Source organism: Hydra viridissima, unplaced genomic scaffold (genome assembly GCF_058129835.1).
Source record: "Hydra viridissima isolate aposymbiotic clone 2 unplaced genomic scaffold, HvirCarnegie_v1 scaffold_14, whole genome shotgun sequence".
NCBI lineage: Eukaryota > Metazoa > Cnidaria > Hydrozoa > Anthoathecata > Hydridae > Hydra > Hydra viridissima.
Window position 1 is genome coordinate 2,962,242 of NW_028324313.1, and position 25,991 is coordinate 2,988,232.

Consider the following 25,991-nt stretch of genomic DNA (forward strand, 5'->3'; position numbering starts at 1 on the left):
ATGTCATCTCATTATGAAAATGCACAAAAATGGAAAGACGCAAAAAATCCTGCGCAAAAATGACAATGAGTCTGCGCAAAAATGTCAATGAGCCTGCGCAAAAATGCCAATGAGCTTGAACCCGCTTTTTATAGTAGTTACATTACTCAAAAGATGCTCAAAAGTTTTACGATGATAATGGAGTGATGTTGGTTCCGAAAAAGATGAATCCTCCAAACTGCCCCGAATTACGTCCTATTAAAAAATATTGGGCCATCATAAAAAAGAAATTGAAATTAAGAGGAAAAACAGTAAAATCAGCTACAGATTTGAAGAAAAAATGGGATTACGCTGCTAAAACTTACAAAAATCACTCTGTCCAGAAACTTATGGAAGGCATCAAAAAGAAAGTCAGAATTTTCTGTAAAACTTAATTTTTTTTTGATTTTTCCCTATTAAAATGTAATCTTTACAGTCTTAATTTTTCAAAAATATATTGATTTAAATACATTTAAGCTTTCTTACATCCTTTTTTGATCAAGAAAGGTGGGCAGATTTTTCCGATAACATGCCTTATTTCTATAATCGTTTTAAGATAAAGGTTATAAATAGCGGCTAATTTCGGAGTTCTTTTTTTAATAAAATTTGATGAATTTGTGATCTTTGGTGACTGGTAGAAAACAGTCGTTCAATTTCTAGATGACCTAAATATTAATAATAATATGAATAATAATAATAATAATTATTAGATTGGTCACAACCAAATTACGTAGTTAAAACTTGTTATACAAACGCAGCTGCAACAGTATTTATCTTTTTTGGGGGTCACCTACAGGTGACTCCCAAAAAAGATAGATTTCTCTCACAATATGACCACGATTGTGTTTAAAGATGATCACGATTGTGTTTAAATATCTAAGCTTGTGTTATAATAGTGATAGTAAGATAATCATGATGATGATGATGATGATGATGATGATGATGATGATGATGATGATGATGATGATGATGATGATGATGATGATGATGATGATGATGATGATAAACAATTTATTACTAGGTAGCGTTGCTAACAGTTAAAGACTGACATTCTGAAGAAAGAGGAGTCTGAAGCAAACAATATGTTTAAACGGACATTTAAACTTTCTTCAGATTTTGCGTTGCCTTTTAGATAACATTTTTTCTACTCGCAAAAAAAAAACAGCAAACAAACAAAAAAAAAATTGCCACATCAAAAGTGTTTATAGTTACCTCAATAATATGTACATTTTTCTATATCAGATAAGAATGAAATATACAATTAATAATAAAATGAAATATATACAATTGTATGTTCATTAAAAATTAAATAAATTGTAACAGTTTTATCATTCGATAGCTTCATATATAAAGAGAAAATTTCTATTTATACCGATCATGTAACTTAGAAAGCACAAGCACCAAATTAAAAATTATCGTCACTATCATTAGGGTGATCGTCAGCTTCTTCTTCATCATCCTCTTCTCCTTCAAGTAACTCATCATCACCTTCATCTGTTGCACTAGAGTTTTCTGAGTCCTGCAGAAATAAAATTTAGATTTTACAGCTAAGAATTCAATACACTATATTTTCTATTTTTGTTAAGGAAGCAAATATATTCCCATAATAACAATTAAATGAATAAAAAAAACAATAAAAAAAACATTCTCTTACATCGTCACTTTCCAGATCTCCTCCCAATGAGCCAATCATCTTTGGTTTGGGTACAACTAATATTTTTTCGTACAAACAAATTTAGAGAGATTAAAACGAACAACAAAAGAACCCGTAAAAAACCTCGATGTAAAGAAAGTTGTTAGAGAAAACGAACTAAATTATGTCCACCCACCCCCCGTTGTTCACCACATTACTTTCTGTATAACAAAATTATCGATATATCGAACTCTCGTTGCAAAAAATCAAATTTAATTTCCCTTTAAGGTTCCTAATATCGAGATTTCACTGAAATGACGTTTTTTTTTTACAACTAACTTACTTGGTTTTTTTAAAATCGATCGAAATGGTATTATTGGTTGGAAAAAAAAAGAGGGGGAAATAATGATCACTTTTACCTTGTTTCTTTTCGTCTTTATTCAAGATTTCCTCAACTTCTTCTTCTTCTTCTTCATCATCATCATCGTCACTAGAACCCAAAGTGAGATTCCCACGTATAAGATCTTCGTGATCCTCGCGTAATTTTACAGCCATCTTAATAGGGTTTTCTGTGTTCTAAACGACAAAATGCAACTAAAATTCATACTTTATAGGGTTTTCTTTTCTAAACCATTTTTACATTCTTGAAAAACTTTCCATGAACGTAAAACAAATTTTTTACCAAAAAATAGTATTTCAACAATAATTGTGTCCCCTTTTTAAAATTTCCCTTTCGCATTAAAAAATTAAAACAAAACATTAAGAACTGATACTCTGATATTAAAAACCATACTTCCACATTGTTTTGTTCAGACTTGTTCATTTCTTCGTTCATCCGCTCCAAATACGTTAAATTGCGATATTTCTCTATATAAGCCTAAACATAAAAAATTCAGATAACTTTGGCTATTTGTTTTTTAAGGAAGTTCTAATCTAAGTTTAAAATCAAGCCAACAAATATGTTATGTTGATTACAAACAAACTATATTTGTTCAGGCAACAGAGGCTTATAGCACAAATAAAATTATAGATACACAATTACACAGTATAACTCTTGCAGATCTTTTTCTAAGCTCTCATATTCATCCATAAATGCAGGTCGAACGCTTTCGAGACTTCTTAACCGTTTCTGATTTCTTTCTAACTCTGACTTTCGTTTTTCAATTTTAGCTTGTAAATTAGCTTCATCAGATGATATATTATCCAATTGTGCATGTGTTTTTGTTATCTCAGTCTAAAGCAAATGAAAATAATTAGACTTAAAAATTAGTTAAAAATATATAACATAAGAACTTAACAAAGTTGAAATTTACATTTATTTTAGAGGGGAAAATCTGAACCGAACCTGTGTTGCTGTCATCATATTAGTGACACTCTTCTCAATTTCATTCAAGTCCATAGGTTGTGCAATACAACTTCTACGAATTGCCTAAAATATGTGTTAATTATTATATAAACTAAATAATTAGCTTGGTTTATATTACATTACTTAAAGTTTCACGCAATAGCGATCATCAGATGTTATAAAACCGTTTTTATAACATCTGAACGGTTTTATAACATAAGAACGGTTTTATAACATCTGATGATCGCTATTGCGTGAAACTTTAAGTAATGTAATATAAACCAAGCTAATTATTTAGTTTATATCATAACAATAATAGTATATTCGCTCTACTTATTCTACGCTGTATTGAGCACTCTTACTGGAAATATTAACATAATTTCTACAATACTATATATATATATATATATATATATATATATATATATATATATATATATATATATATATATATATATATATATATATATATATTCAGCAACATTTTCTTTTTTTCCGAATTTTCAAGACTTTTTACAACTCTTTTTTATCTTTAAAATTTAGAGGAAAAAGGTGATGAAAAATTTATTATCCATCACATACAGCATCACCTTGGCTTAATAATTATCATTTGAACCTTGATGGTTTACTTAAATTATTCAAATGACAAGCATCTTGATCCAACATGACAAGTCCAACATGACATTTGCTGTTAAGTGGTACTAGCTGTAGACAATTACATATAATTTTCAATTACACATAAATTTTACATATTTATTAAAAGAAGTTCTGATTACTTATTAGTTAAAAAATTATTACTTACTTGCAAAATTTTTCACAATTTACACACACATACATTGTTGACTTACTTGTCTAGTTTAGACAATTAGGATTTTATTCTCTCAAACTTCTAATTTAAGTAAACATAGTTGTCCTTTTTTTGATGCTAGGGGCATATTCTGACTGGTCCATTCTTATCAGTTGAACATGATGAAATTCAGCACCCTTTAATCATTAACTTCTTAAAAACAGATTTTTCAAAATTTTTTATTCAAAGAAAGAAATTGTTCAAAATTTTTCAAAATTTTTCTCCATAATAATTCTTTGTTAAGAGTTTAAATTTCAAAATTAATCAACGTTGTTCAATCTTTATTTGGATTTTTTTGGTGGTGATATTAAGAGACTCAATTTATTGAAAAAAAAAGTAGGAAGGGAAAAAGAGAAAGAATTCAAAGACAAATATAAACAAAAACCAATCATTTACTCCATAAACACAAGTCCATGTCAGTTGCAGAGAGATCTTGTGAGACAATTTAAATGCAGCCAAGTATTTGATAGGAAAAGTACTTAAATCTCAAGAAATTAAAGTATATTATAAAAAGAAAACTCCATAGCAATCCATTAATGAGAAATTAAAGGAATTCGTCGTTCAAAAAAGCTATATAAACTTTAAGTCAAGAAAACTTGTGCATAACTGAAGACAATTAAACCTATAGCAAAAAGGACTTTTCAAAATTGCATAGCAATATTTTTTATCAATTGAAAGATAGATGTGTTGCCGATAAACTTGAGTATGTTCAAACTAAGAAACTTGCTCCCAAGTTCCTTGTGCAGCAAACAATCTGCTCCTGTGGTTTGAAAAGTTCACCATATATTACTTGTAACACTTTGAACTTGGATTTGTATATAGAAGAATGCTTAAAGAAGCATCTTTTACCATTCATTAAAAAGCACGATATGCTCACAAAATTCTAAACTGATTTCGTTACAACCTATCACTCCCAAAAGTCACTATAAATGGTGTCAAATTGGTACCTAAGATAGCAAATCTTCCAAATTGTTCTGAGCAGCAAGTCAATTAAAGTTATTGGTCAGTTGTTAAATGAATCTTATTGAAAAGCAGGAAATTAGTTTCAAATGAAGAATTTAGAAAAAGTGGATAGCAGCTTCAAAGCAAGATCCAGGAGATGGTATGAAATACTCATAAAAATATTCAGTTTCTAAGTAATTCTAATTAAAATCTTCAGTTTTCTAAATAATTTAGAAGTTTCAATTTTATTAGTTTTGTGCAAAAACATTAAGCTCAATCTGTTAAGTAATTTTCAAGTAATTAAAAATTAAAGGGTGCTGAATTTAATCATGCTCAACCAATAGAAGCTTTGTATCATGTGCAAAATTAAACTTTTCATAAAACTACAACCAAATGCAGTTTCTTACAAAAAGGTTTCAAAACTATGCCAATGATATCATGTATATTGTCTCAACTTTCATAATGTTCGCTATATACTTTGAAGAACAACTGCAAACCAAAATATAGATATTAGAAGAAATAGCTTAGACCAAAAAAGTGAGAAAAAAAAAAAGACTGATATTTGTAAACCTATGCATGTACACATATGATAACCACTACAGATACTCACTCTAAGCTCAACTTCTCTTCCCAAAAGTTGGTGTAAACTTGAGCCTTTAACAGTTATTTCTGATGCAAGTTGTCTTGCCAATTTTAAGTCAGAAAGCTAAAAAAAAATTGAAGTTTAGGAATATAAAACTATTCAAAATAGAAATAGGCTGGCTATAAAAAGCTTTTTGCTATGAGAAAAAAAAGTTAAAGGATTTTTTTCATAAACACAAAAAATATTTGTCATAGATTACCTTGGAATTGAAATCAAACTTCCCCGGACGATATTTAGATGATACTTGCTCATCCTAAACGATAAAAAATACAGAAAAAGCAGTTTTTGTTCTTGCATAGTTTTATATTCGTGAATTCTACAAATTCAGTGTTTTGGTTTTAAAAATAAAGGGCAAATCAAATAAATCAAAAATCAAAAAATTACATTAACTTTTAACATAAAATTTTTTATACATTTTAAACTCGTGTAATTATATATATGTTAATTTTGATTTTTAAAATCATATTTAGCATACATTTTGTAATTGGTTATTATAAAGCATTTTTTAAGAAAATTATTTTTGTAACAGATGAAGATATATGACAAATTGATAAATAAACTTAATTAGGGCACACTTAATTTCTTGGTTTTTGGATTTAATACAGATATGGTATATGACTTATAAAGAACATTATTTTCTCTTTACACAATCAAATTACTCTGGAAACATAAAAAGTAATTACATTAAAAAAATTTAAAGAAACTTTGCCTAAAATTTTAAAAAGTTTGGTAAAAGTTTAAACTTAAAAACTCCTGTTGGGCAAAAAAAAAACCCTTGAACTTTTATCATTTAATGCTGTGAATTTTGATAAAGAAAATATTAATGTAAATACTTTTCAGTTTTCTATTTGAAATATTGTTAGTTTCTGAATAACTTTTTTCTTTACTTTTCTAAGTTACTATTTTTCAAGAAGACAATTGAGTACTGTAATAAGGTAGTGGCTATCCTAACTCTTTCATAAAAACCTTAATGCATTATGAATGCAACAGATGCCTGATCACATTCTATTACCTCTCCAGATTTGTTTTTTTTCATTGCTGCCTGATATAACACAGTGGTAATTTTTAGCATTTCTTTAACTGCCAAACCATCAGCCCCATATAAACGTTTAGTGTTCAGCTTTATATGAGCCTTTGTAGCCTGCAAAAATGTAATCAGTAATTAAATATATAAAGATTATAAAAAGCATATCTAAAATTAGTTTAGACAACCCTGTTGCAAAACATCAAGCTCTGGTTTTATTTTGTAAATTAATGATAGTGGTCGAATCTCCTGCAACAAAAAATAATGATAGTGGTCAAATCTCCTGCAACAAAAATTTACAGAAAATGTAAAAATAAAGTAAAATTCAAAGTAAAATTATATAACGAAAACAAACATACAAAAAGTTTAAATTCTGGGTTCATATTTTGCAATTGCAAATGAAAAACCATGTAAAGAAACTATTAATTGAAGTTATTAATTAGGGCTGAAACCTAAAAATAAAAAAAGTGTCCCCTCTATTTACATGGCTTTTGATGCAACATGAAATTTTTCACAAAAAAAACCAAAAACTTTTTTTCATTCAATACCTATTTGATTGTTTTACAGATATATAATTATATAAATATAATCAATTCTAATATATTTAGCAATATCTGCAAGAAAAACAGCAAATAAATTAAATAAGTACATTGTGGATGAATGCTTTAAAACCCTTAGAAAAATTTCCTTTTAGAAAACTTCCCACTTGAAAGCAAGTTCTTAAAAAATGTCTTTACTTAAAAGACTATAGGAAAAACAGTTTTCAAAGAGATGTTAGTGTAGAACTATTCAATCTATGGGTAAACTAAGTTTATCCAATATCTGTCATTAGAATTAAAACAAAGCTTAGCAATTATACTGAAAAATTTTTTAATTTGTGAACTATGACAAAAAGAAAAGAGGACAAAAATATGAAACAGATGCAGCAGGGTTTATAGAAGAGGCAAATCAATTATTTGATTATACATCAAAAAGACCTCAAGAAACTAACAGAAATTGAAAAGAAGTTTCTATTAAAAATGACAGATGAAGATTACACGTTTTATGAGGTTTTCAAAATTCCAAATCGAACATATGTCATGCTAGACAATAAAGTCATTGATGATTTACCAACTGACCAGAACTATGCTTATAGCATCCATTGGGGTGTAATCACAAGGAACATAGATGATGATTTGGGCTTTTTAGAAGCTTGACTTATGAAAATTCTTGTTGGCTAACATTAGCATGAATTTTGCGGTACTATGTATCTATTTCCAAACCTGCTAAAAATCTAAAAATGATTGCTAAATTTATGGTAAAGGTGTAATTTCCTAGTTGGTTTGATGGTAAGATTAATAAATATTTAACTGATGCTCCCAAAAACCTATTCAATGTGATTCAAAGAATCAATAAATTTCCTGAGTCAAATGCTAAGAAGATTTGTTATAAAGTTATAGATAATAACAGTTATTTTGCTCATGGTGAAAATATTCTCATTGGAATGTTAGCTGATGAGGATCAAGAGGTCAAAAGGAAAGCTGTTAATGAAATTTTGCACTTGAAAGGCCTCATAGAAGACTTTCATGGTGAAGAAGATGATTTTGTAGGGGGACTAGTTGAGAGTGATGATGACAATAAAACCAATTTTAGTGAAAGTAATTATCCATCAATGAATAAAGATGTGTTTCTAAAGTCCAAAATTAATTTCAAAGCTGTATATTATTATAAAATGACCCCAATTTCCTGATGGCACACAATTCTACTGGTTTTAAGACTAATTGAAGAAGATAAAATATTTGAATTTATCAAAAAACCACTTAAATTAAGACATGAAAGTCATAGCCTTTTTTCTTCATAAATGTGTTTTACTAATCAAAAGTCAGGTATTAGGAGGGGACACTTTTTAACTTATTACTTTTCCACCTTCCTTACTATCAATAAACATCTATGGAAAACTGTTATGTGAAGATCTGTTAAAATACTCATTTTATATTTGTTAACAAAGCAAAGAATCAGTTTTTCAAACCTGCACTTGTATACAACATTTTGTGATTTATTTATTTTTATTGCAAAAATTCATAATTTGAAATGTTCCTTAAAAACTGATGAAGAAAAAAGTGCTGAGAAGTTTTATGAAGACAAAAGTTTGACAATAAAAGTGTATAGAAGTTAATAGACAGAATCAACTTTTAAATTCTCTAAGTAAAGGAGAGAATACCTTTAAACTACCCACAAATAAACTAGATATGCTAAAAAATGCATGGCTTAATGGACTATACCTTCATTACAAACAACTATGCTAATACTAATTTTAACATCTGTTTGATTAAGGCACATAATGTGTCAGGACAAATTTTCATATATTTAATAATGCAGATAATGATGAAGAAACAAAACAAGAAGACCAATTTACAGTTCAAAGAATAATCTTTAAACTGCAGTCTGAACATAACAGTCTTTTGAGTCAACCCTACCTTATTTCTTATATGCTACGTTAAGTAGTTATTAATAGTACAACCAAATACTACAAAGATTTCAAAAAATGTAAATAGAAACAAATTTTTTATACCATAAATTGTGCCACCGATTTTATAAATAACACTCTGTCATTTTCAAACTCAACATCCATTGGAATGTCTGTATTAGGATCATACCTATGTAACACACATTTTTTCAACTTCATTCACATTATTAACTTCATCAAATCAAGAAAAACATTTAAAAGATATTTCTAAATTGTTTTTGATTAAATGAAAAACAGCTATCTTAGTTTAACACTTAAAATAAGCACAGAAATCAATCATAGCTATGATGCAAATAATTACTATTGACAGAGTGAAAGCCTCCTTAACAAATTAACACTTAATTCTTAGTTATCCCTAAATGATGAAAATCATGTTGCATTTAGCTAACACTACACATAAAAAGAACTACTTTTCTCACCTTAAAACTAACCACTGAAGAATTTCAGAAACAAGTGCAAAATTAGGGTTACGAAAGTTTTCCATAGATATTAACCTTGGATACCCCAATGCTCGCATCATTTCAGTGAAATCTACAAAAGTGTGTATGTGATATAGAGTCTTGCAAATAAAACCTGCAGATTTTATTACTGCCTTTATGTTCTATTCATAAAAAAACATCTTTTTAATGAAATGGCTACTTGTTTTAAACTACTAAAAATTCTCAAAAGTATTAATATTAATGCTTCAATAATTTTGAGAGTGTTTAGTGGTTTGTCACATAATTTGATCATATTTTAAACTTTTTTGTTTTACAAAAAATGTTTACATATATATACTCAACTAAGATAAAAAAAAAATAAGGACAATCTGTGTGTCTGTACATAACTTGTGATAATTGTCAGTAATTAGTAAAATGTCATAAAGTTTGTAAAATTCAATTAACTTTTTCAGTATTAAATCACTTTAAAAACAGTTTTAAAACTTAGCTTTTCAAATTTAAAACATAGCTTTTCAATAACATAACAAATTTAAAACTTAGCTTTTCAATAACATAACAAATACAAACTCATTACAAAACTTTTTGCAAGTCAAAAAAATTTTATTCATAGTAATGAAAATTATGTAACTACTTTAATTTTGTAACATATAAATGATTTTTAACAATAGCAGAGAAACTGTCTATTACATAGGAAAATAATTGATTTAATATATATAGTTATATACATTTTAACAGTTACATTATATACTGCATTTATAAAAAAATTAGTTAGCAACCTTTTAGAGAAAAAAAATTACTTATTTGAAGACTTTATAGCAGAAAAATTATATTTTAATAATATTGATAATTTATTTACAAATATTTTTAATTATTAGTTGTGACAAATACAATTTTTGCTGTGACTGCCAACATTGTTGAAAAAAATTAAATATTTAAGAATAATTTTTGTTTTTTAATTTCTCTTTGGTTTACAACACAAAATGGAAAAGAAGTTCTTTTTTTTTTTTCAGGAAAAAGATTTCTTTGATGCTTTTATGTGATATACTTAAATCTACTTTCTGTACATCTAAAAATAGTATGTTTAATAGATATCTTTCAAAAAAAATCTTCCAAGACAACCTTGTCATAGCAAGCTTAATGAATCCAAATGTATATAAACATACATTAGGGTAATCCTTATTTTTCAACTTTTAAAAAGTAATTGAATCATTCACCAATGTTGTTCTAGTACTTCACCAGAAAATTCAGACCAAATATCAACTCAATTAAACAGTCTTTAGAAGTAGCTCAAGAGATTGGGCAGGCCATTGCATTACATTGATTTTATTTGTATCAAAACATGATTTAATGAGTTTTGATGGGTATTTGGGATCATTGCCCTGTTGGAACATCCACTGTAAAGGCATATTTTCATTTACAAATGGTGTCATTTTTCAGACTTGAACTATGCATGTAATTGTCCTTTATACCTTCTATGTGATAGAGGTATAAAAGACAAAGAATGATAGAAATAATAGTTTCAGCTCATGTTACAAGCTGTCCAGAAGAACCATTGCCAGTTTCCTGATACCTTGAATCAATTCTAATTATACAGCAAGAAGCGGCTAGTACACTGGGGGCCAATAACAAAACAACTGATGCACATAGAGACTTTCTCTAACAGACCCTGGACAGGACACAATTATTAGTTTAAGAGTGACAATTTTAGTTACATTAAAACAATAAAACTTCATTTCAATACTACAACTATATAATGATTTCATTAAATTAATGTTGCTTAAAAACTTGTGTAATACTAATTTTTGCAGAAATTGTAATATTTTATCAAACTTTAACGCAATTTATGTCCCTCTAAATATGAATACTGTTTTACCAAGTTTTTTGTATTGTTTTTATGTCTAAATGGAACAACTTAGGAGGATGAGACATAAAAAAATCAGATCTTTTTTTTAACTGCATATAAGGATCACCTTAACATACTGAATATATAAATAAAACATGATGAATATAAATAAAAAGTTTCCTCTGCATATAAATAAAAAGTTTCACATTTCCAGATACAAAAAGCAAACAATTAGAAAACTTATCAAATATACAATATTCAAATAAAATTTATTTTTTGAAAGAATAGATTTTAAATGAACCACAAAAAATTTAATGTTTACAAACACTTACTTCTTAAATCTCTAAAAGACATTTTACGAAGATGAAGCCAAATAATAGAAAAATAACTTCTGTTTTTACAAATATCTTATATAGATCAGCTAATAATCTATGAAAAAAAAATTTATTAAAATACACAGGTGAAAAAAGATAAACAAACATCTTTTAATTGCAATAACAGAATTTCAGATTTGCTCTTCACAACCGAAAGTTGTTATGAAAGTTACTTGGTGAGCGGAATAATTATTAACCGGCATACGATCCTTCGATTGAAAATATAAGTGGTGTTAAATATTTAATATGTACAGTTATCATTAATTTATATGATCTAGTTTATGCCCCAAACAAACTATATTGCATTTAATTCAGTTACATAGACCACATTAACCAAATTTTATTTATAAGCAGAACTTACAGTCGGTTAAATGCTGATCAAGAAAGTTAAATTCATAGCTAGAATTTACATCATATATTTCAACCGAACTGAATTTAACCAAAGCTTCGGAATTCTGAAAAACAATAGTATTTTGCTTAAATATGTTTTTTATTGCAACAATTTCAAAAAATCTATCTTAATAAGAAACTAGAATTTTCATTTACCAAATACTATAAACTTTTAAATAGGGAAGAGGGGGGCAGCTTTGAACATCTTTTAAACATTTTTTTACAAATCAATATTTTAATTATTCTAACCACTTTTTTTCTTCTGAATAGTCAAAACAATGCTAAAGAAGTAAAAATGCAGCGTTTTAATAAATTCCGAGCTTAAGTCCAAATTCATATTTCTTTAACATGCGTGAAAGTGTTCAAAACTGCCCCAACCTGAGACAGCTTTGAACACACCTGGAGCAAATTTGAATTTTCTCTGGCAAATGGGAATATTTAGTGATTAAATTATTATTTTTTTTAAATAGAGCATTGATTTATTTTTAAACTTCATTAAGTTTAAGCTTCTAACAGTAAAAATCAGTTATTTTTTCTATTATATAATATTATCTAATCTTTTATTCACTCTAAAGAGTTGATCAAACAAAAGTTATATAAAACTATTTAAGCTGTCGAAGAAAACTTAAAAAAAAAAACTCTATGCTATGCTTATTAATTTTGCTATGGATATTTTTAAAGTTTCATAGCATGATGAAATACTAATTCTTTTGCTTGTTTATATGTCAAGCCATAATTCAGTTTAGAGTTTTTACTTGGTCATCTCTTAACATTATTTCCTCATCTTTATTAAATACTTGTGCGACAATATATTTAATAGTCAAACCTAGCTTTGTCTTTGATAATAAGCTTTTATACTTTTTTATTCTGTAAACTATTAACGTTACATTACAAAATAAAGAAATCTAAGTTATAGCAGGATCGTTTGGCCTCATTAATCCATTTGCAACTTGGAGAACAGCATTATTAACATGTTCCTCGATGACTCTTGTCACTCTCTTTTTTTTTATAATTTCGAACCATTTTTATCATTAAATAATCAAAATTCAAGCTGTAATAATCAAGAAATAAAGTGCGAGAAGTTTAAACAACGATTCAAAGATGCCCCATTCATTTTAAATAATAAATGGTGATTTTTCCAAACAAAGTTATCTCAATTATTGATATTTTCTGCTTAATTATAAATGTTATGAAATATCCTATCTCATTAGTAACATTAAACATCTCACCAGTTAGAAACGTGGTCAAGAAAATCTTACAACTTTGTATCGAAATGTTTACGAATTGTCCTCGAAAAAAACCAATCATAAATTTTGTCCAGTTTACGCCAAATGCCAGGAAAGAGAGGTGACAGCTGCGAGGATAAATATTGTCTTCACAAATTATTTAGATTTATTAAGTTTAAATACAAAAACGCTTCAAAAATGCACTTTTTCAAAGCTGCTTCCATTCAAAGCTTCCCCCCTCTCCCCTATTATTATATCTTATAACATTGCATAACTTTCATTGATTATAAAAAATTTGTAGTAGAAGTAACATCTAACAAAATGTAAGAGTCTAATCAATTTATAAGTTAACAAAACTGTCCTAGTCTGTCTTAGTCAATAACAGTTAAACAGACTATCAGTTTGAATAAAAGAACTATTTTTTTATTGCTAAAAAATTACCAGCTCATGCTGCTTGGTCTGGCAATAACCTAAAACTCATCTGACAACTGTCTTGGCTGAGATGCGGTGGCAATACTCGTCTATTGTTATTGGGTTTCACTCTGAGGCGAGGTTTGGTTAGCAGATATGATTTGCCTAGGCTAAAATGCTGATAAATGTTTTGTTTAAAAAGTTCTTAAATTTTTATTCTTAACCCCTTATTAACTAATAAACATTTAGTTTTATCTAATTTTAACTAATAAAAGTTAACAATTCCATTAAAATTAAAAATAGTATGAATAGTTTAAGACAATTTAAAATTATCGAATGGATTATTAGATTAGAATTATTCTCTGTTTTCAATCAGTACCTGAAGTTCCAAAACATTCATAGAACAGTTTGAATTGGTTTATTTACTGACTGAAAGATGGTGGCCAATTCTATGATCAGACTGACTTCTCCTTGAACTTGTTTTACAGTAATTTGATTCATTCAAGAGCAATTTCAAGTTCTTTCTTCTTTTGAAGTTGCTGCAGTTTGGTTAGGTTTTGGTAAAAAGGAATGTTAAAGTTAGTTCATTTTTTGGTTGAGTTACAAGTTGTAACTCAACCAAAATTTACAAAACTAACTTGAAAACTAACTTGAATTATCCAATTCATGTTGTAACTTACAACATGAATTGGATAATTCAAATTAGTTTTCCTTGTTTAAAAATTTAAGTATCAAGTTTTGTCTGACAGATACTTCAAAAGTTGTGAATAACGACGAAGCTTCAACTTCAAACCTTGCATAAACTCAAATCTCTTAAAATCAAAAAAAAAAAAAAAGCTAAAAACCTAAAATTTGTAATAATTATAAAATAAAAATTCTGCATTTAAAATTTTTATTATATATAATATTGTAAAAATTTAAAATGCAGAATTAAAAAGATCTAAATTAATACCTCCACTTCGTGTTTGTTTTCTAGATTAATAATTCAAGCTTTTGCAAATGTTTAGAGCATATTTTTATATCAAAGATTTGACGCAGAGACGTTTTTTTGTAGCAGAGGCAATTTTATTAATACGAAGTTAAAGAAGGAGCATCTAATATCACGAATTCACATTCAAATGTTTAACAAATTATAAATTTAAGAATTATTTGTGGCAAATATTGAAATTAAGAACTGCAAAAACTGATTCTGGCGTCGCACAGTGGAGTATTTGTATGACAAAACCGCTCAAAAGTCAAAAAATCAAGTTCGCATAAAAGTCTTATTAACTTTATTATTTTCAAGCTAGATAATTGCTTCATTAGATTATGTAACAGAAAATTCTTCTCGATTTTTCCTTTTGTCGTATTTTTGTTCAGAACGTGGCGTTGTTATTTGAAGTTTCGTGGGAAAAAAAAATTCAAAAATTTGTGACATTTGCTATTGCAGCTATTATTATAATATTGTTCAGTTTTGAAAAAATAAACGGCTAATTATGGCAGAGGAAGGTATGACCTATATTTTAAAATAAAATTACATTAAATTTCTGTAGTTATTGTGCATAATATAAAGCGTTTTTATGATGGACTATTTGAGTTTTAATTTTCATATAAAATTATAATGTAATAATGTTTTTGTTAACAAGTATGGTCTTGTCGAGTTATAATTTTTTTACGAGCAATAACTATAGGCTGTAAACAATCAGATACTTTTGTAAAATTATCCGCCAACGTCCGCCACTTTTTATATTAACGCTTCAAAAATAGTGTGTAGACCATTTCGTAATATACACAATCTCGTAAAACGTCTTGAAATAGCTATAAAATAAATTCTTGTTGTCTAATTTTTGAATATTTTTGTACAAACTTAACCAAACTACGTAAATCTTAAATTGTATCTAATATATTAAACTATCAAACTATAAAATCTCAAAAAATGTATATATATCTTATTTGTCTTTCATTAAGGTCACACCACTATGTATTTACTGATTTTATTATTTATCATGTAGATTCGACAGAAGTCAAAAAGTTGTTCACTAGAAGAGAGTTATATGAAATAATGAAAGATTGTAAAGGTAAAAAATTTGATGAAAAGTTTTCGTTGTTAGAAGAACACCTTATAACAGTCATGAAATATCCAATAGATCAAAAAAGTACCATAACAAGAATTTTAAAATTCTTTAAGAGTGATTTCAAGAAAAGATGGATAGCTGCAAGTTATAAACAAGAAAGTTTTATAAAAAACAATAAACAATGGCTCAAATCAAACATCGAGCTACCTTATTGGTCAATAAACATTCGACAGAAACCTGGACGACCATCAAAATCATTTATAGAACTAAGTGATTGCAGCAAGCGTCGAAAAACTATGGATTTGCGCAAACAGGTCTCTGTTGATGAGTTGACGTATGCAGCCAGAATGAGCCAGCACACTTCAGGAAATACTGATGTTTCAAAATTTATTAAAGAAATTACGGCCACGCCTACCAGAGCAAAGAAATACCGAAAAGCATTTAACTCTGCTTTTAAAAAAGTAACTGTCAATAAATTAACACCTCAAGAGGCACTGGCACTGTTTGTAGAAGGCGATTTTACCAGAAAACAGTGGGAACTTATTCAAAGTAGAAACAAAAGTGTCTACCCCTGCTACTCAATAATACAACAAGCCAAAAAAGAATGTTACCCTAATAAGGAATCGATACAAGTAACCGAAACAACAGCTGAAATTCAACTACAAGCATTACTTGACCACACTACATTACGCTTATATAAATATGTCTCAGAGGTTGTAGAAAAGTGTTCAATTGAAGAAAAGAAAAATATGGTTTTAATATCAAAATGGGGCTGTGATGGATCGCAACAAGCAAAATTTAAGCAAAAATTTCAAAACAACACCGACAGTGATGCAAATATTTTTCAAAGTTCTTTAGTACCTCTGAGAATGATTGTTAAAATTGATGGCCAACAGGAAAAAATTATATGGCAAAACTCAGTCACCTCATCTCCAAGGTTCTGCAGGCCCATTCGAATACGTTTCATTAGTGAATCTAAAGACATAACAATGGACGAGATAGAGCACGTAAAAAACCAAATAAGGAATCTCAGGGAAACAAGGTTGCCCAATGAAATTGGAAAAATAAAGCATACCTTGCTTTTTACAATGGTAGATGGTAAAGTGTGCAACGCTGCAACTGATACTACATCAACTATGAGGTGCTACATTTGTGGACAAACATCGAAAGATTTTAATAAATTGATTAAAAAAGAGCCAATCAATACGGAAACCATCTCATTTGGACTCTCGATTCTTCATGCAAGGATCCGCTTTTTTGAATCGCTTCTTCATTTAGCTTATAAAATACCTTTACAAAAGTGGCAAGCTCGATCAGACGAGGAAAAAAAAATTGTCAAAGAAGCAAAGAAGAAAATACAAACATCCTTCAAAGAAGAATTAGGGCTTCAAGTAGATATACCTAAAGCAGGGTTTGGAAATACGAATGACGGCAATACGTCAAGAAGATTTTTTTCAAACCCGGAATTATCTTCACAAATAACTGGTGTTAACTTGGATTTGATAAAAGGTTTACACGTTATTCTTGAAGTCATTTCAAGTGGATATAAAATTGATGCTGTTAAATTCGACGCTTTTGCTCATGAAACTGCTAAACTGTATATCAATCTGTATGGTTGGTATCCCATGTCTCCAACCATGCATAAAGTTTTGATGCATGGTGCCGAAGTAATAACTCATGCAATCCTCCCTATCGGCCAGTTATCCGAGGAGGCAGCTGAAGCCCGAAACAAACACTTTCAGACAAAATTTTAGTCGAAAGTTTTCTCGTATCGACTGCAATACAGACGTATTAAATAGGCTGCTATTGAGTTCAGACCCATACATAAGTAGTTCTAGATCAAAACGGCATAAAAAAACGTTGCCTTTTTCCAAAGAAGCAGTCAATATGATGATCTCAGCATGAAGCTTTGATAAGCGAATATGTCTTTTTGTTAATAATAAATTACTCTTTAAAAAATTTTATTTTTTTAATTAAACATTTAATTTTAATAAAACTCTGTGTTTTAAACTAATAAAGCGAAAAAAAAATTCATAAAATATTTTTGAGCGGTTTTGTCATACAAATACTCCACTGTGCGTCGCACAAGTATTTCTGCAGCTGTTTCACTCTCCTCTAGTCCAGGAAGACCGGATTTGTTTTATCCTCGTTGGCATTCTCATCCTCGTCACTCAGCTCTTCACTGTGATCTACAAACTAGGTGTAGAGATAGTGTAAGATTACTGCAGAGACAATCTGCTTTAAAGCTTCTTCGGGATTCTTCAAGCGAAGTCCAATTTGCAAAGCAAAAAATTGATTTTTCAAAACGACAAAGGTGCATTTAACAACATTTTTTGTTTTGATATGAGCAATGTTAAAGCAACCCTTTGGTCTATCGAGATTCCAAGGGTAAGGAGTCATCAGCCAGGGTCAGATGGGGTAGTTAAAATCTCCCAATAACACTGACCCCCCTCAAAGGGTCGAGTTCTGTTCACTTCAAATGAAGTTAATAACGAGCTGGACTTGAGGCCAGCTCAGAAGCGGCCGGGGTGTTTGGTATTGAGGTAACACATGGTCGGATCTGGGGCAGCCACTGCCAAGACATTGAAAGAATTTTGGCGATGGGGTTAAGAAATGATATTTCATCTTCTAAGGGGGGCGAGATGCAATTGATGGAAAACCTCCAATCTTGACGAAGTTTTGAGCAAGCTTAAAGCAGTCCTCTGGCCAACACATGACATCCTTACAAAGCGTGTTGACGGCCTCAAAGGTACTGTGGATCACCTTGAAAACTGTTTAAGGGCTTGGACCACAGGCATTTCTCAACAAATGATAAAATGCATTTGTACCAAGGAACTTCAAGTACAATTTAATCTGTTGTCGAGACTCTAATGGTTAATTTCAATGTGGGATGATTGAGAAGCGGTGAAAATTTATCTTCCAAATAGTTGATAACATCACCTAGAACACGATGCTGTTGGCGCCTTTTCGGCTTATCGATTTCTTTAGATAAAGCACTCTCCTTAAAGTATCTGACTTTTTGTGATGGAAAAAGAACTTCCATTCAGGATCGCCATCTTCAGTAGTGAGCACATGAACTGAAAAAACTGAATTTTAACTCTTTTAAAACTAAGTTTAACTCTTTAGTTGTTTGAACATAATTTGCTTAAATAGCAAAACCTTAAAACTTATCAGAGTTTAATTGTGATATGAAATGCCTTAAGTTATTTGTTCAAGTTACATTTTTAAAAATATTTGTTGATTTGTTCAACACAGCAACCTACGGACAAATAATTGTAGTTACATTTGTTTTTCCATGGACGAAGGCTACTTGTAATATACAGACAAATGTTCGTGAATTGTAAAATACGAACATTTTTTCGTGTCTCACGAAGTTACGTACGTAACTTGCTTTACAACACAAGACCCTGAACTCTTTGACCAAAAAAATAAAAGGATAATAAACATTTTAATTGACAAATTTGGAGGTTATTAAAAAAAAAAAAAATGCACCTCTGTGAGGGCAATTTAAGAGTTTTGATTTGTAATGATTTAAAATAATCCTTCACAGATCTGGAACAGTTCTTAGGATCTTGGATTATCATCTTGTTTTAAGATCCATTTTCAAGTCATTTTTTCTTTTGCATGTGTCAGCATAACATTCTTCATGATGTCTAAATAAGCTTTCTGGTTCATAATACCTTCTATGCGATGAATGGGATGATGGGATTGATGATGGGACAATGGGATGATGGGATTGTTACAACTAAAACATCCCAAATCCATAATATTTCCTCGGCCATCTTTAACAGTAGGTAACTGATATTTTGGAGTGAGCCTGACTCCTACTAGACGTTTGACATACCTTTTTACATCATACTGAACAGCAGAAACTTTGATAAGTTAAAAAAGAAAGAAAAGAATTTTTGCTCAGTCATTAATTTGATCATTAGCTATTAATAATTATCAGTCATTAAATTGATCAGTCATTAACTGTCCTACTAATATGATGTATTGCAAATTTTATTCTGGGTTACCAATTTCTTGCAGATATTAGTATTTTCTTAACAGGACGGCGGCCATACAGATTATTTTGATTTTATCGACGTTTAGTTGTATCAACGCTGCAGTTTGTGCCATGAAATTGATGCATAATTGTATTAAGTTCGTCAGCAGTCTTGCGAAGATCTTTCTTGGAATACCATAACAATAATCTATCGACCTTTTTAGTTGTAACTTTAGGTCTTCCAGTGCATGGTTTGTTTTCAATAGCTTTGCGCTGACGAAATCTCGTGATTAATCTGTGACTTATTCCTGGTTTTGAAAAACTTAAGTTTCAAAAATCTTTTTGTAAGACATTTTTTCCAACAGCTCTTACAATTTTTATTCTTATTAATTTCTTATTAATTCTTATTAATTTCTTTATTTCTTTTGAAACTTCCTTAGCTCTTCTCATGCTTTTAAAAAAAACACAAAGTAATTGAATTATAAAGTTTCATTAATATTTTGGTCTTTAATTACTTTTTTGTTTGCAAAAACGAGATTTAATTGCAAAGTATGATACTATTTCTAAACTTTTGCACGAAAAGCCTTTTCAAAAAAAAATTAAATTTTAATTAACCGCTATAATTTATCATTTTTGCGACTTGTATTATGAATTGATATAAAGAACATTTGAAAAAGTTTCAGCCGATTTGAGAAAGTTTATGAAAAGTTATGCTTTGAAATATGAAAAAAATTTGTCTAAATAAAAAAAAAAGAGGTACATGAAAAAGAAATGAGAAACTTTGAAAGTATGTAATAACGAAGAGATCCTCAAAAATCCGAAGATCGTAAGTTACGGATTTAAAAAACTTCCAAATGTAAATTTTATTTTTACAACTTATAAAAGAGTTTTTGCTCCAAATAACCAGAAGATCCCAGTGGTAGTTATCTTCTAATCCATCCTCCCTCAGTCTCTAAAGGTATACCATTGTCTTGTATCTTAAAAGTGATTAGAAAACAATATAGTATTGAATAATTGTACTCAAAAACACTTTGCCTGACGAGTTTGAAAATTTAAATAAAATGGATAATATTTAATTTAATTCCACTTCAAAAAAATTGGTATCAGTAATAAAGAATTAGGAAGAAAAATTTTACGCTGTGGAAAGAGAAAAAAACATATTTTTAACATCATAAACATAGTGGACCTCGGTTCTCTATGCAAATAACGTTGGAAGATTCTGAAGTGATTTTGTTTACTGGATAAAATTTGTTTTAAATAAAACTCTCGTTTTTAAACAAAGTAATGATTAGATGTTATTCCTAACCGGAAAGCACAATTAACTGTGTTAATAATGATTAAACAGATTTTAAGTAAAAAAAATTACATTTATCATCAAATGTATGCCCTTTGAATAAAACAAAGGCTATACTGCATTTTTTATTGAAGATATTTCTGATGTATTACATCTTTATTCAAAATCTTGATCAGTATATTATGATCTTGTGGAAAAATTTGTCTTGCCTTGTGAAGATACCGAGAATTTAAATATGAAGATGCTGAGAATCTAAAGTATTGATCTACATTAGTTGATGAGTTGGCACATAAAACCTAGAATGCAGTTCTCTTTTTCAGTTACTTTCAGTTTTTTACCTTAAATAGCTAACTTTTAAATTCTAATATTTTATTATTATTCAGTAAGTGAAAAAATTTTTCTCAATAGTAAGTCATTACAAAGAATTTGTTCCTTAAAAACTTCTATTTTATGATTATAGATTTTGTATATGGAAAAACTGTTGAGTAAATGATTCTGCGCATGCTTCAAAATGTATCAGAAAAAATTTGATCACTTCTTCGATTAAAATGTTTAAAAAATCATTGCCAAATTATGATCTTAATGTGAGATTTACAGAGTGGAACTTTTTGATTCAACTTCATGCATCTTTAAAATAAAATCCTTTTTGTGTCTTCATCTAAAAATTATTTTATTTTGAAATTTATCATTTTACTTTATTTTATCAAAAAACATTTTGAAATTTATCATTTTGCTTATTTCATGTTTTAAATACTCAAAAAAAAGAATATATACTATTATTAAAATGATTTTTTAATCATTAAAAAAAAAAAATTAACTTGCTTTTGAGGAAAATATATACTGCTTTCGTTTGATCAATTTCTTTGTTTTATTAAAGTTTTCTTTAATAATTTTAAACGATTTATAAAAAAAAAAAAATTGCCGTAAAAAGTAAAACTCAGCTAGTTTTACGGAAAATGAGCTCTCACAGCTTGTGTAAGTTGGCCTTGATTTCTGTCTAAAAAGTTTTGTACTTTCTTTTTCATATTTAGGTCACTGCACCTTATAAGTGAATCACTATTTGCAATGACCTGTGTTGTGTAACATTGCCAAATTATAATCTATAATCTTATAAACATGAAATATGTTAAGATTGATTGATATCGATTGAAATGGAGGAGCGTTCGTATCATCAGCCTCCCTCTGGCAACGCCCTTTATTTCATGCATCTGCATTTTTTGTTCGATTGTACAAAATAAAAATTTCTATGAAATATCTACTGGACGCAGACATTCGGAGACGTAACTTTAATGCTGAAGTCTGGATTTTCGACATGTTTTAAACATTTTATTTCGACTTATGTTTAAGAAATATGTATTAAACTATATCTTTAAAATCAAGTCGGCCTTTCACTCCAAGTGAAGAACTAATGTCAAAAAGATATGCACTAGAATGGTTTCAAATTTTCCATCCAATTTTTTAATTTTCTTAAACAAAAAGAGACAGTAGAGTCTCATGTTTCTACACTTGGCAATTAAATTTTCAAGACTATCCGTCTTTAATATTAAAATTATTATAACTATTAACTATTTATGTAAAGGAGTCTGATAAAACTTTTTATCAAGATGGGTTTATAAAATCTATTTGCGGTTATTTTATGGTCATGAAGTTTATTGAGTTTTGATATGTTAGATTAAGTCTAGTAAAAAGTAATATAAGTCTTTCTGCCATATATTTTAAATTGCTTTACCATAATTACTTGTGTGCCCAAGTGTAAAAATATAATTATATTTTTTAAAATTAAATCCAGTAAAAGGTCTGCTAGATTTGATATGCAAAATGTAAGTTATACAAAGCAAACAATAATGAATGAGTTTGTTTTATTACAACATATCATATAACTTGCTAATGTCATCTGCACTGTGGTGTGTTCTTTGAATATCATATGCTTTATTTATCTCTGATCCAATGCGTTTGTACTTGTTGTTTAACTTAGCCTTGTTAATGTCATGAACACTCAATCTCAGCACAAAAGAATCTTCTGGATAATAAACACTTTTAGATTTAAAACTTTGTTGAATCTTTCCATCATTAAATGTTTTCGAACGTGGCTTACTTCTTGGTTCAGGATTATCATATATATGCTGTGTAAACAGTCTACTATCCTTCAAAAAGTTTGCATTCATATTAATGTACCCATCACTATCATTAAGTTCACCTTCATTATTTTTGCATTCAGCCTCAACCTGTTCAGTGTGTAGATTTTCAAAGAACTCTGTATGTTTTTGGTTTGAAAGTGGAGCTCCACTTGTAGTATCTAATGGTTTAAGTACTTTTTTTCGTTGAGAGTTGGTTAATGTGCTGTAACGATTTTCTTTTCTTCTGTTGTTGTCAAAACTCTCTTCATCTGATTTTAATTCCGGTATTTTTTGATCAAAATATGCATAAGGATTGATTTCAGAAGCAGTTGAATCAGCACGTTCTGGTGGTGGAGGTGGTCGACGCAGTCTTTTAAGTGAGTTAATTCTTCTAAGAAATATCAGTGTTCTACGCTTTTGTTTCACATACAAATAAAGGATAATGAAAAAACTGATAATAATAACAGGTATAGTCACACTAATTATTATAACATCTGTACTTTTATTAGTCCCTTGTGATGTTGTTTCAAAGCCACAATATACAACCTTCTCAATGACGATTTCTTTTTCTTGTTTGTATATTGCTGTAAGTGATAGAAAGTAGTACTTCTTATCAGTTAAATCTTCTAATAATGAATGTAACTTTTTAGTTTTTATTGGGAAGCTTCCCTCTGATTCTTTGCAATTAAAACATCTTATTATAAATGATGCATTTACTTTTATGTTTGAAAGTCCTTCTTCTTTCCAAGTCATTAAAGCCTTATTTTGTGTGATTTTTGTAAATTCTATTTTTATTTTGGGTTCATGACATGTGCTACTTGAATTGTTTCTCTGTGATATTTCTCGAAATGCACCATTTTCACAAAAACATTCTTTTCGCTCAATATCAGTAAAAGATCTTTCTCCGCATTTTCTACATTTTTGGTCTCCCAAACTATTTTTGTAATGTCCACTTCTGCATTTTTCACATATTCCCCTATTCAGAGTGTAACCTTGCAAACAAACACAATTTCCATGCTCTTCCAAACTACCATTTGCATAACATTCTGCATACAAATTATCATCAAGTTTTGTAGAATCTCCAGAACATGTGCCATTTATTTTCAATTTTTCTTCTAGGGAAGAGGGTGCATTCTGTTTAGGATATTTTATGGAGTGATGCCTGGACTTTTGACAAGTATAGTAGTACATAGAAATGTAATTAATTGTTCCACAAAAGTGAAGATAATGGAACTCCACTGAAAAAGTTAAATAATTTTTTGTTTGAAATTTTATTTCAAAAACTTTTGTTGTGTTTTTGTTATTGTCCATTGATAAGGGATGAAGATATCCTTCAAGATTTTCGTTTAAGCCTGTTAGTTTTTGATGTACTAATAAAGGGTCATCTCCTTCAAATACAGTTGTTGAAATTTTGATAGTTATTTCATGTATATCATTAATCATTAATGATCCACCCTCTAATTTACAGAGTTCACTACTCTTATTGCATTTGGTTGTCCATTGGTTGTTTTTTAGTTCAAAAGGATTAGAGCAGTTGTTCATTTTCATCAGGTTGGTGATGTCATAAACTATGAGTGCTTGCTGTGATATACCAAGAAATAGAATGAATTGAAGAAATAGAATGAAAACAATTTTTTTGAGGCACATTTTTTATCTTCCTTTATGTCTTTTTAGTTTTATTTTTTATTTTTGTACTGATTTATAAAAACTAAGTAAAAACTCAACAAATAAATACAATTCTAATTATAATACATCAAATGCAATATAATAATGCAAGATATAAAAATATTACAATAAGCATTAACAAAATAAAAAATTAATTGTAAATAAATGAAATTAAGATTTCTTATCTAACTTAATATTACTTTGGCACATCAATCAATGATCTTTCAATAATGTCTTGAACACTAAAACTCCAGATTTAAATTAAATTATAATGCTGCTTCAGTTTGCATCACAATTTGTTCTGGGGGGTAAATAATAAATAAAGTAATAATGTATGAAGAATTTAAATTATTCAGTGATTTCTTTTCATAAAAAAATTAATTATTCTTCATTTTGCATAAGTCTGCTGCATACTGATGAAATCTCTGACATCATACTTGACTGTCTTTTGATTAAGCAATTGGTTTTCTTACTTGTTATTATTGCTTTGCTATATTGTTAATTTAATTTTTTGTTATATTAGTTAAAAACTTTGAAAAAAGTTATCACATACTTTATGAAGATAACTTTTTCTAAGGCTATGAAAACAGGAAGAAGAAGAAGAAGAAGAAGGAATCATTAATTTTATCATCATTTTAATCTTTTGGCATAATGATGACAATTTTCATCTAGAATTTATTTTGTTAGAAAATGTAGTTGATTGTTAAATTTTTCAAATTTTTTATGTTTTTTTTTTAAAGAACCTATCTTACTCATTGTTATGACATCACTTTTAATTTGAGCTATAAGAAAATGTTGAATTCTTGAATGGATGATTATAAATTCACTTGATTATACTATTCACTAATTGTGAAACTTGTCAATGGTTTTTTTATGATTTTTATGATTTAACTCAAAAGTAGTTGTTATTCCCATGAAACACTAAATTTGGTATTAAATGTTTTGCACTATACAATCTACAATTTCTAACTTGAATAAAAAAAATAGGACAATTCACTTTGCTTAGAGGGGGTAATTATTTTTGTTTTTAGGGGGTAGTTATTTATTTTGAATTTACAGTTTTGTTATGGAATTGTTTGACATAAAATGTATTAACTTAAAAATTCACTAAAAGTCTTAATAATTATGCAATTTCTCAATATCTTCATATAATCAAATACCTTCATAAAATAATCAATTTGTCCTTTAAATATAATTCTATAAAATGATAATCATAAATAAATCATTATATCTT

At 28.6% G+C, this 25,991-nt stretch overlaps 2 protein-coding genes across 3 annotated transcripts; one reads left to right on the forward strand and one right to left on the reverse strand.

Annotated features, from left to right (window-relative positions):
* Positions 1-1,202: 1,202 nt before the first annotated feature.
* Positions 1,203-11,762, reverse strand: LOC145193372 (intraflagellar transport protein 38-like). Its single transcript, XM_090071665.1, has 12 exons — positions 11,574-11,762; positions 9,378-9,489; positions 9,004-9,088; positions 6,441-6,569; positions 5,628-5,681; positions 5,396-5,491; positions 2,997-3,080; positions 2,694-2,885; positions 2,445-2,528; positions 2,071-2,227; positions 1,673-1,728; positions 1,203-1,537 (listed from the first exon to the last, which is right to left on the reverse strand). Exons 1-12 carry the CDS (start codon positions 11,593-11,595, stop codon positions 1,424-1,426), a joined length of 1,185 nt encoding a protein of 394 aa, XP_089927791.1. The 5' UTR covers positions 11,596-11,762; the 3' UTR covers positions 1,203-1,423.
* Positions 11,763-14,673: 2,911 nt separating this feature from the next.
* LOC149878833 (uncharacterized) lies at positions 14,674-17,756 on the forward strand. 2 transcript variants are annotated; one of them, XM_090071664.1, is made up of 3 exons: positions 14,674-15,130; positions 15,634-15,699; positions 15,810-17,752. In XM_090071664.1, the coding sequence occupies exon 3, from the start codon at positions 15,993-15,995 to the stop codon at positions 17,448-17,450; it is 1,458 nt and encodes a 485-aa protein (XP_089927790.1). In that variant the 5' UTR covers positions 14,674-15,130; positions 15,634-15,699; positions 15,810-15,992; the 3' UTR covers positions 17,451-17,752. The 2 variants fall into 2 exon arrangements, with proteins under 2 accessions (XP_089927790.1, XP_089927789.1); XM_090071663.1 differs by having other exon boundaries at positions 15,018-15,130; positions 15,634-17,756.
* The last annotated feature ends 8,235 nt before the right edge of the window (positions 17,757-25,991 follow it).